Below are 10,907 nucleotides of genomic sequence, written 5' to 3' on the forward strand. Positions count from 1 at the left end.
AACCGAGTAACATGGCGAAGCCTGGCCACGCTACTCCTCCTGGTCCTCTCCTGCGGAAGCAGTAACCCACTCGACCATCTATCCCGGTGGCAGGGATGAAGGCCAAGTCACACCATCAACCAATCATCCTAAGGAGTACCTGCAAAAATTATGCCACAAGCAAGGCTGAGTATACTAATACTCAGCTAGACTTACCCGGTGTGAGGAGTCTACTCCTCTACCTCTAGACATGCAGCTGTTTGGCTGAGGGGTTTGGTTTGCCAAAAGCATTAGCTGAGTCTAAAATCAAGTTTTAGCTTTCAAGTTTTATTATGACCCTTTTTAAACTAGATGTGTACCTAGCTACTCATACATGGTATCAAACATTTTTATCAATCAACATCTTTTGCCAATCAACTCATTTCCACTTACTACTCAATGTAGCAGCATGGATCAAGCAGTCTCATTAGCTGCGAGAAGCAGACGATTCGAATCGAGTTTTTAAACCTTGCAAGGTAAACCTAAACACACGACATGTAGGGGCACTCCGTCCCCACACACATCAACCGTCCCCATCGATTCCCTGGCAACAAAAAGGGGCTCACCGCCTTAGCGTACAATGCCTCACTGATCCCGACTGCCGTCGTGCAGTGACCACACTTGTACCCACCATAACCAGAATTGGAGACCACGTCTCAGGTCGCGTGAGGAGGGCAATCTGCGGGCAGGTTCACTCAGGTACTAGGCTTACCGATTTACCATATTTCTCGGTATGTGTTTAGTACGTTCAAACGCTTGACACACGGTACCACACCTTAATCCTTATTCCAATTTTCATCCCGTGGACAACCAATCCCCCGGGATTGTTGTCCACAAACCAGCATCATTATGATAAGAAAGTGGATACAACCAATTTCCTGACCTCGCGCGAGTGCTAAAAAAATCACTCGTCTTCTACCGAGATCCCTAATTAGTAAAGAAGCTACTCGACCTAGCATACTAGTATCCATCTCAAAAGGAATCCTGAGTTCATGCAACTAGGGTTTCAGTCAACTCCTACACTTAAGTGCACAATACAAGCCTACAAACATTAAGTGCAGTAAAATAGCATATATAACGGTTATGCATAAAATCGGGGCTTACCTTTAATTTAACACTTAGATAATGTTTGCTGGGGGAGGTACTCGCTTGGCGAGCATCTACTGGTTATGCCCATCCTTCCTTAGATTGTCCACCATCTGCAGCTTGTGGTTGGCACCACATCACTATCTCGATCATCATCTCTTGGTCCTATATGAGGTGCAAGATGCATATGTATGAATATAATGAAAGTAGCACAAAAATAGCACAAGATATACAAAGACACAGTGGCGAAGTAAACATTAAAGTGGAAGACACCGTAGATAACTACATGTTAGCTTTAGTTATCTATACGTCGTCAGCGTTCAACATTAACACCATTAAAAAGATGACAACATTTTATTTATTTACGCAACATGACCACGACATCACAAGTACACGCATTTACTACGCTCACCTTAATCGTTCATTTGTTCTTCTATTGACCGTACAAGAGCAACCAATACAACGTAAGTTTAAATAGGACCTAGGCATTCATGTCTATGAACTCCTATATCACAATCAACTAGAGAAGAAACATATAAAACAGGACACTTAGGCAATATTAAGCTTAGTCATGGCAAGTCTACATTTATTTAAGTGCTAACCAAACATTTTTAGCCAAACGGGTGAACTAACAATCAAATGAGCACTAGCAGAATTTTTGGACAGCAATATAGCAGTTGCTTGTTTTAATCATAACTCTTCAATTGTTAGTCCAAAAATATCAAACTAGGACTTTCTGGAAAGCTTAAAAAGTTCTCTACAACTTTGGTATTGTCATCACAACCTGATTAAACACTTAGCAAGGTCGAATTGTGCAAACACAGCAGCTCTGTCCAGATTTGGACAGATGCAGGCTTGCAACTTCAAAAATTCACAACTGAAGATTCAGACATCCAAATAAAGTGATCTTAGACTTTTTGGAAAGATAATTAAATGTTCTACAAATTATTTATAAACATCCCTGGCTGGTTTAGCATGTATCAAGGGTAAAATATACTATGAAGGCTGTGCTGTCCAAAACTGGACAGATTCAGTCTTCACACTTCAAACACATGTAACTTAATCTTCAGACCACCAAAAAGAGTGATCTAAGACTTTTTGAAAAGCTTAGCAAAAGTACTACACAGCTTTTATAATCACCAAGAAGTGATTTCTGGCTTAACTAAATCAAATATTACAGTTTTCGAAATCTGTTCTGACGGTGGACAGAACACAACAACCAGTCTGTAAAATTCATAACTCTTAAACCGTCAGGCCTATAGTTATGAAATTTTAACACAAGCAAGATAAGAAAAGCCTCTACAACTTTCTTATAATTGACAAAGACTGATTCTAACATTAACTTAAGCAAACAATGCAGTTTCTGAAATCTGTACAGAATTTGGACAGATTCAGTTACTGAATTTGTAAAAAGCACAACTCCTAAACGGTCAGACCTATGGCTGTCAAATTTTAACACCAGCAAGATAATAAAGTTATCTACCACTTTTCTATAGCACATGTCTACAGAAAACACAATTTAGTTCATCAAACATACAGCACAACTAAAATAGTGCGTGCAGTCCAAAACAGCAATCAATAAATTTCAGCTTCTATATAATTCAAGAATTGCCTTGCTCTAGAGACTTGAATTATTCTAACACTTTACCATTTGTTAGAGTTAAAATAATCAACTGAGGACTAACAAGTAGACTCACTAATTTTTATCCATGTCATTTTGTATTACTAGCTTAATTGCACAACCAAAACTATACATGCAGGAATTTTTCAGCTTGCAAGCACAAGAACACTTAACTCAATCATCAAGCACAATCAGGGACAGTTACTACAAATTCTCATTTCCAAATTGCAATGATTTGGTTATCGAACACAACTATCACATGCTTATGTTATGTAAGTTGGTTACCATGAAAGATACACTTTAATAATGTAAATTAGCATGTGACAATAAGTTAATTCTAAACTCTTTACCTCTCGCAACACATGATCATTTTAATGTCATCAAGGTACCACAACATCATACGAGGACATATGCATACTAGTTTCCAGCTTTACATCTACAACTTCTTTACTAGTTATTTCCAACCACTTAATCGGCATTGATCGAATTAAACCTCTAACTCGATAATTTGGGGCACCATAAATTTCAGAATTCTACCTAGACACCTAGCGTCACATAGAGAGTCTACTAATTAACTTGCAACCACTTGAAGTACTGGAAACACCTACATATAACAATTACTTAACGCAATTGAATTCCTCTATTTAACAAGAGTTGGCTAACACAACATGAAAAAAATAGTAATTCATACACAAGTTCATATTTTTCTCAATCACAACACCATGAGACCAACAAAACTAGTTTCACCATTTTAGACATCTTAACTTAAAATATAGCTAAAAGTAATTCGATTAGTTTTCTTAACTACTTTTCTATATTAGGTCACTTAGCTCCCAATTAATCAACACACCATATTTCCTTTGACGCAATAGGTAGAGCACGACTACTTGTTTCTAACAATCTTTGGGTATCAACAATTAATTGCCTATGGTATTTATCCGACTCGAAAACATAGAGAAGGCGACGACTACTACGACATGTCGTCACCTCATCTTAATCGCATAATCAATTTTAGCTTTACTGATCGAGTCTGCCGACTAACCGTTTAAACCTTAGTAACCAGGTTCCCGGATCGATGGGATCGAGGAACGGGAACGTGGTACGTGGAACGTTACAAAAACTAGGATTTAACACTATTGGAACGAGATTGTTCCCACGTTCCCGGAACGGAACGAACGTTCCCGGAACGAGGAACGTGGCCAAGTTCCCGGTTACTAAGGTTTAAACTAGTAAAACCTATCCTTCGCATCAAACAACACATCGCACATCTTCCTATCGAAACGTAAAAACATTCGAGTTCTTTTCTACTTCCTTTTTCTTTCGCCACAAACTTCAATCCATACCAATACAATTTTTAAACATGCACCACATCGACCAATTTATACGAATCGACGACCACCAATCTCTAACTCGAAATCATGAGCACGACCATATTACGACCTACCGCCAAAACATTTCAACCACATCTATATAATTTATTAATCAAGTCAATCGAGAGCGACATGGCTCACCATAAACAAACCCAATCGGCGTTTGCAAGAACGACAGTGATTCCGATTTGTGCTTCGCTACGACATCGACGAGCGTCGAGCGGCTTGCCTTCTCCACGCAAAACACGGGGTTATCTCCTCCACAAAAATAAAACAAAGCAGCACACATACATAATTAATCATAGGAAAATAATGTCGATGCGGAATCGAACAAGGAGCGTCGCGGTCTCACCGGGGTGAACGACGACGACAACGGGGCTGCGCAAAACAGCAAACACCCGGCGGGCATCCCGACGTGCTGTTCGCTGCGCAGCAAACACGAGAGCGATGACTCGCGACGGGGAAGTGGAGAATGAACTAGAGGGCTGCTGCAGCGCAAGGCTTGCTGCGCATTTTGCCGAACAGCCGGCGGGCACCACGACGAGCAGCGAGGAAGGGGGCTCGCTGTTTGGGGAGGGAGAGTCACGCAGAGGCGCTGTGCGGGGCGCCGGCCATGGAGGAAATGGAGCTCTTGCTGGATTTCCATGGGAGAGTAGGGCGCAGGGAAGAAACGGCCATGGCAAGAGCAGTTTGGGGGAGGGAGATGCTGCTGCAATTTCTGGGCGCCAAGGAGGAAGAGCAGGGGGGCGCCATGGGAGGGAGCTGCTGCGTCGCCATGGACAGGGAGGCAGCGCCATGAGGAAACTCGAGCTCGAGCCATGGGGAAGGGAAGGGAGCTCGCTTGGGCATCTCCTGCACCATGGGAGGAAGCAGGACGCCATGGACAGGAGCTCGACGGCCATGGGAGGAGAGGAGGAGCCGAGCTCCCTGCGCTGGGGAAGAAGGCCCCTCGCTGCGCGTGGGGGAAGAAGCCAGGGAGATGGAGCCGCTGCTGCTCCCTGCGCCTGTGAACGGAGAGGAGGGAGGCTGCAGGGAACCTGGACGCCAGGGGATTCCTTGCTGCGGGAGGTGCCGAGTTCCATGGGAGAAGAGCTGAGCTCCCAGCTGCCACCGTGAGGAAGAAGGACGCAGGGAGAAAGAAAGTGGCGGCTAGGGGTGTAGGTGAATAAAAGCCAAGTAAGGAAGGAGCACCTCTATTTATAGAAAATGGCTAGGGTTAGGGTTCTTTAGTGGGCCTAGTGGGCCGGGCTGGAATGGGCTTGGCCCAAAATCCCAATTCGGGTCGCGCTAAATTTATTTTTCCAAATAAAAATGCTCCCGCGGAATTCGTTTCTACAGAGAACAGAGTGAATTAGAGTTTCGGCGAACGGACGGTTGAGCGATTAATTCGGTCGAGAGTCTAATTTGATTTCGCTCGAAAATGATTATCTACGCGTGATTCGAAAATAAAACGTCCTGAGATTTGATCGGCATTCGGATTTTTTGTCGGAGGAGGTGAATCGTGGCATTTTAAAATCGCTGCCGATGTTGAATTTTGAAATCGGATTGGACACAGAGGTGTTAAGCCGAGTCGGATAAGAATTAATTAGAGGGCGACATCCTGAGTATCCCGTTGGAGAATACAGACCCGAATAAAATAGTCGAACATAGATCAAAGTTTCGAGGAATTAGATTCGGGCTCAGATCAGATAACAATCGTCGAGAGTTTGATTTAAAGAGCTTCGGATGAGATTTATAATTCGAGAATGATCTTCGAGTCTGCATTAGTTCCGAGAATTAAAAGTTTTAACACGCTCCAAAATCGGTTGTTTCTCGCGATCGATTAACTCTGAATTCGGTGAACTTCCAAGAGAAAGCCTGATAAACAGAGAAAGGCACGATCGAGAAATAGAAATTTTTACTGAGCATCCGAGATTAGGATTAATCTCCCGACATGACGCGAAATAGACACCTGGGGTGTCACAGTTTTAAATGAAATATCATGATCATTTGATGCATTAGGAGTTTTCCTTTTAGGCAACTTAGCACATGTTGGTTGCCTAGAACTAGATGTCTCACCCTTTTACATAAATGCATGGTTAGGGCCAGAGTGAGACTTCCTAGAATGAATTCTCCTAATTTTGCTCTCAGGATAACCGGCAGGGTACAAAATGTAACCCTCGTTATCCTGAGGCATGGGAGCCTTGCCCTTAACAAAATTAGACAATTTCTTAGGAGGGGCATTAAGTTTGACATTGTCCCCCTTTTGGAAGCCAATGCCATCCTTAATGCCAGGGCGTCTCCCACTATAAAGCATACTACGAGCAAATTTAAAATTTTCATTTTCAAGTTCATGCTCGGCAATTTTAGCATCTAATTTTGCTATATGATCATTTTGTTGTTTAATTAAAGCCATGTGATCATGTATAGCATTAATATCAATGTCTCTACATCTAGTACAAATAGAAGTGTGCTCAACGGTAGATGTAGATGGTTTGCAAGATTTTAATTCTACAACCTTAGCATGCAATATATCATTTTTACTTCTAAGGTCGGAAATGGTAGCATTGCAAACATCAAAATCTTTAGCCTTAGCAAGCAATTTTTTATTTTCATTCCTAAGGCTAGCAAGAGTAATGTTTAATTCTTCAATCTTAGCAAGCAAATTATCATTATCATTTCTAAGATTGGGAATTGAAACATCACAAACATTTGAATCAACCTTAGCTAACAAATTAGCATTTTCATTTCTAAGGTTGTCAATAGTCTCATGGCAAGTGCTTAGCTCACTAGATAATTTTTCGCACTTTTCTACTTCTATAGCATAAGCATTTTATTACCTTAACATGCTTTTTGTTTTCTTTAATAAGGAAGTCCTCTTGGGAGTCCAAGAGATCATCCTTCTCATGTATAGCACTAATCAATTCATTTAATTTTTCTTTTTGTTGTATGTTTAGGTTGGCAAAAAGTGTACGCAAATTATCTTCCTCATCACTAGCATTATCATCGCTAGAAGACTCATATCTAGTGGAGGATTTGGATTTAACCTTCTTCTTTTTGCCGTCCTTTGCCATGAGGCACTTGTGGCCGACGTTGGGGAAGAGAAGTCCCTTGGTGACGGCGATGTTGGCGGCGTCCTCGTCGTCGGAGGAGTCGCTAGAGCTTTCGTCGGAGTCCCACTTGCGACAAACATGGGCATCGCCGCCCTTCTTCTTGTAGTACCTCTTCTTCTCCTTTCTTCTCCCCTTTTTGTCGTCGCCCCTGTCACTGTCACTAGATAGTGGACATTTTGCAATAAAGTGACCGAGCTTACCACATTTGTAGCAAACCTTCTTGGAGCGGGGCTTGTAGTCTTTCCTCCTCCTTTGCTTGAGGATTTGGCGGAAGCTCTTGATGACGAGCGCCATTTCCTCGTTGTCGAGCTTTGAGGCGTCGATTGGTTGTCTACTTGGTGTAGACTCCTCCTTCTTCTCCTCCGTCGCTTTGAATGCGACCGGTTGTGCTTCGGACGTGGAGGGATCATCTAGCTCGTTGATTTTCTTTGAGCCTTTGATCATATACTCAAAGCTCACAAAATTCCCGATTACTTTCTCGGGAGTCATTAGTGTATATCTAGGATTACCACGAATTAATTGAACTTGAGTAGGGTTAAGGAAAATAAGTGATCTAAGAATAACCTTAACCATCTCATGGTCATCCCACTTTTTGCTCCCGAGGTTTCGCACTTGGTTCACCAAGGTTTTGAGCCGGTTGTACATGTCTTGTGGCTCTTCCCCTTTGCGAAGTCGGAAGCGACCGAGCTCCCCCTCGATCGTCTCCCGCTTGGTGATCTTGGTTAGCTCATCTCCCTCATGCGCGGTTTTGAGCACGTCCCAAACTTCCTTGGCGCTCTTTAATCCTTGCACCTTGTTATACTCCTCTCTACTTAGAGAGGCGAGGAGTATTGTTGTGGCTTGGGAGTTGAAGTGCTCGATTTGGGCCACCTCATCCTCATCATAATCTTCATCCCCTACGGATGGTACCTGTACACCAAACTCAACAACATCCCATATACTTTTGTGGAGTGAGGTTAGGTGAAACCGCATTAAATCACTCCACCTAGCATAATCTTCATCATCAAAGGTTGGTGGTTTGCCTAATGGGACGGAAAGTAAAGGCGTATGTTTAGGAATGCGAGGATAGCGTAAGGGGATCTTACTAAACTTCTTGCGCTCATGGCGCTTAGAAGTTACGAAGGGCGTGTCGGAGCCAGAGGTGGAAGGTGATGAAGTATCGGTCTCGTAGTAGACCACCTTCCTCATCTTCTTTTTCTTGTCGCCACTCCGATGCGACTTGTGGGAAGAGGCTTTCTTCTCCTTCCCTTCCTTTTTGTTGCGGGACTCTTCCGATGAAGCCTTCCTGTGACTTGTAGTGGGCTTGTCGCCGATGGGCTTGTCGCCGGTCTCCATCTCCCTCTTGGCATGTTCTCCCGACATCACTTCGAGCGATTAAGATCTAATGAAGCACCGGGCTCTGATACCAATTGAAAGTCGCCTAGAGGGGGTGAATAGGGCAAAACTGAAATTCACAAAATTAATCACAACTACAAGCCGGGTTAGCGTTAGAAATATAATTGAGTCCGAGAGAGAGGGTGCAAAACAAATCGCAAGCGAATAAAGAGTGTGACACGCGGATTTGTTTTACCGAGGTTCGGTTCTTGCAAACCTACTCCCCGTTGAGGTGGTCACAAAGACCGGGTCTCTTTCAACCCTTTCCCTCTCTCAAACGGTCCCTTGGACCGAGTGAGCTTTTCTTCTCAATCACTTGGAACACAAAGTTCCCACAAGGATCACCACATGATTGGTGTCTCTTGCCTCAATTACAAGTGAGCTTGATCTCAAGAAAGAATGAGAAAGAAAGCAATCCAAGCGCAAGAGCTCAAAACAACACAACAAATCACTCTCACTTAACACTAAAGCTTTTGTGGAATTGGGAGATGATTTGATCACTTGGGTGTGTCTTGTATTGAATGCCTAGCTCTTGTAAGTGGTTGCAAGTGTGAAAACTTGGATGACTTGAATGTGGGGTGGTTGGGGGTATTTATAACCCCAACCACCAAACTAGCCGTTTGATGGAGGCTGCTGTCGCATGGCGCACCGGACAGTGTCCGGTGCGCCAGCCACGTCACCAGGCCGTTGGGTTCCGACCGTTGGAGCTCTGACTTGTGGGCCCGCCTGGCTGTCCGGTGGAGCACCGGACAAGTCCTGTAGACTGTCCGGTGTGCCACCCGCGCGTGCTCTGCTCCTCTGCGCGCGCTGGCGCGCATTTAATGCGTTGCAGTCGACCGTTGGCGCGAAGTAGTCGTTGCTCCGCTGGCTCACCGGACAGTCCGGTGTGCACCGGACATGTCCGGTGAATTATAGCGGAGCGGAAATCCGAAGCTGGCGAGTTCAGAGTCACTCTCCTCTGGGGCACCGGACACTATTCGGTGTGCACCGGACATGTCCGGTGAATTATAGCGAAGCGCCTCTGAAAATTCCCGAAGGTGCGAAGTTTGTCTTGTAGTCCCCTGGTGCACCGGACACAGTCCGGTGGCACACCGGACAGTCCGGTGCGCCAGACCAGGGCTGCCTTCGGTTATCCCTTGCTCTCTTTTGTTGAACCCTTTCTCTTAGTCTTTTTATTGGCTAAGTGTGAACCTTTGGCACCTGTATAACTTATAGACTAGAGCAAACTAGTTAGTCCAATTATTTGTGTTGGGCAATTCAACCACCAAAATCAATTAGGAAATAGGTGTAAGCCTAATTCCCTTTCAAATAGGAAGAGAAATTTGACACATAGAAATATGGCATCTGCCATCATGCTTAAGTATTATTATATCTTGGCTTTAGTAGTACTATCACATAACTGGAAGTGTTGGAAGATAGAAAGGAGGATAAAAATTAAATAACTTAGAAGTCAACGTCTGTACCATTTAATTTGTGAGAGTGATGTCAAGTGTATAAATGACCTTCGCATGGATAGGAGAACATTTGATATATTGTGTGAGATGCGTAGAGATGTTGATGGGTTGAGGGATACAAGAAATACTCCATTGGAAGAGATAGTGAAAGTCGCCTAGAGGGGGGGGGGGTGAATAGGCGAAACATGAAATTTATAAACTTAAGCACACGCTAGGGCCGGGGTTAGCGTTAGAATTAAATTCAAGTCCGAAAGAATGTTTCTCTTGCTAAGAGTTGCTCAAAGGATGCGGATGACGTATGGGAGCAAACTCAAAGTAATACTAGCAAGGAAACGTTGGAGAGAGGAGAGAGGGCTGTCGGAGAGCAAATCTCCGGCCGAGTGGCGGAGTGCACCCGCCCTAAATCCTGAGATGAGGAGGGGCTTAGGCGTTTTGCTTGATCGTTGGAATGAACGGGAATAACTCAAGAACACACAAGGATTTAGAGTGGTTCGAGCCGCCGGAGCGTAATACCCTACTCCACTGTGAGATGTATGAGCTTGCGAGTCTAAGGTGTGATCTAAGATTGCGTGTGTGTGTAACGTCGCATGCCTCCCCTTTTATAGCTGAAGGGGGCATGCACAAAGGCACTGGGCCCCAACATGTGGGCCTAGGGTCATAAAGAATATAGTACTTGGAGCCACTAATGTCTGTTGTCGAGACAATCTTCTTGTGCCCTGACGCCCGAGATCTGCGTATCCTTGGCGTGCAGGGAAAGCTTCTTATAGAAGGGAAGAGGAGTACAGTGCGCCGCTCGGCACGGGCGCACTGTTTGCCAGTAGACTAATCAGACGCGCTGTCTGCTGGATGGGTCTGACTTCGTCTGCCAGCGGATGGGACATGATGCATTAAA

General features: G+C 44.2%; 1 protein-coding gene across 1 annotated transcript; it reads right to left on the minus strand.

Moving 5' to 3' along the window:
- Positions 1-1,126: 1,126 nt before the first annotated feature.
- On the minus strand, positions 1,127-5,237 carry LOC118476708 (BRD4-interacting chromatin-remodeling complex-associated protein-like). Its single transcript, XM_035966330.1, has 2 exons — positions 4,237-5,237; positions 1,127-1,269 (listed from the first exon to the last, which is right to left on the minus strand). Exon 1 carries the CDS (start codon positions 5,175-5,177, stop codon positions 4,395-4,397), a length of 783 nt encoding a protein of 260 aa, XP_035822223.1. The 5' UTR covers positions 5,178-5,237; the 3' UTR covers positions 1,127-1,269; positions 4,237-4,394.
- Positions 5,238-10,907: the final 5,670 nt, after the last annotated feature.

Source organism: Zea mays, chromosome 3 (assembly GCF_902167145.1).
Source record: "Zea mays cultivar B73 chromosome 3, Zm-B73-REFERENCE-NAM-5.0, whole genome shotgun sequence".
Taxonomy (NCBI): domain Eukaryota; kingdom Viridiplantae; phylum Streptophyta; class Magnoliopsida; order Poales; family Poaceae; genus Zea; species Zea mays.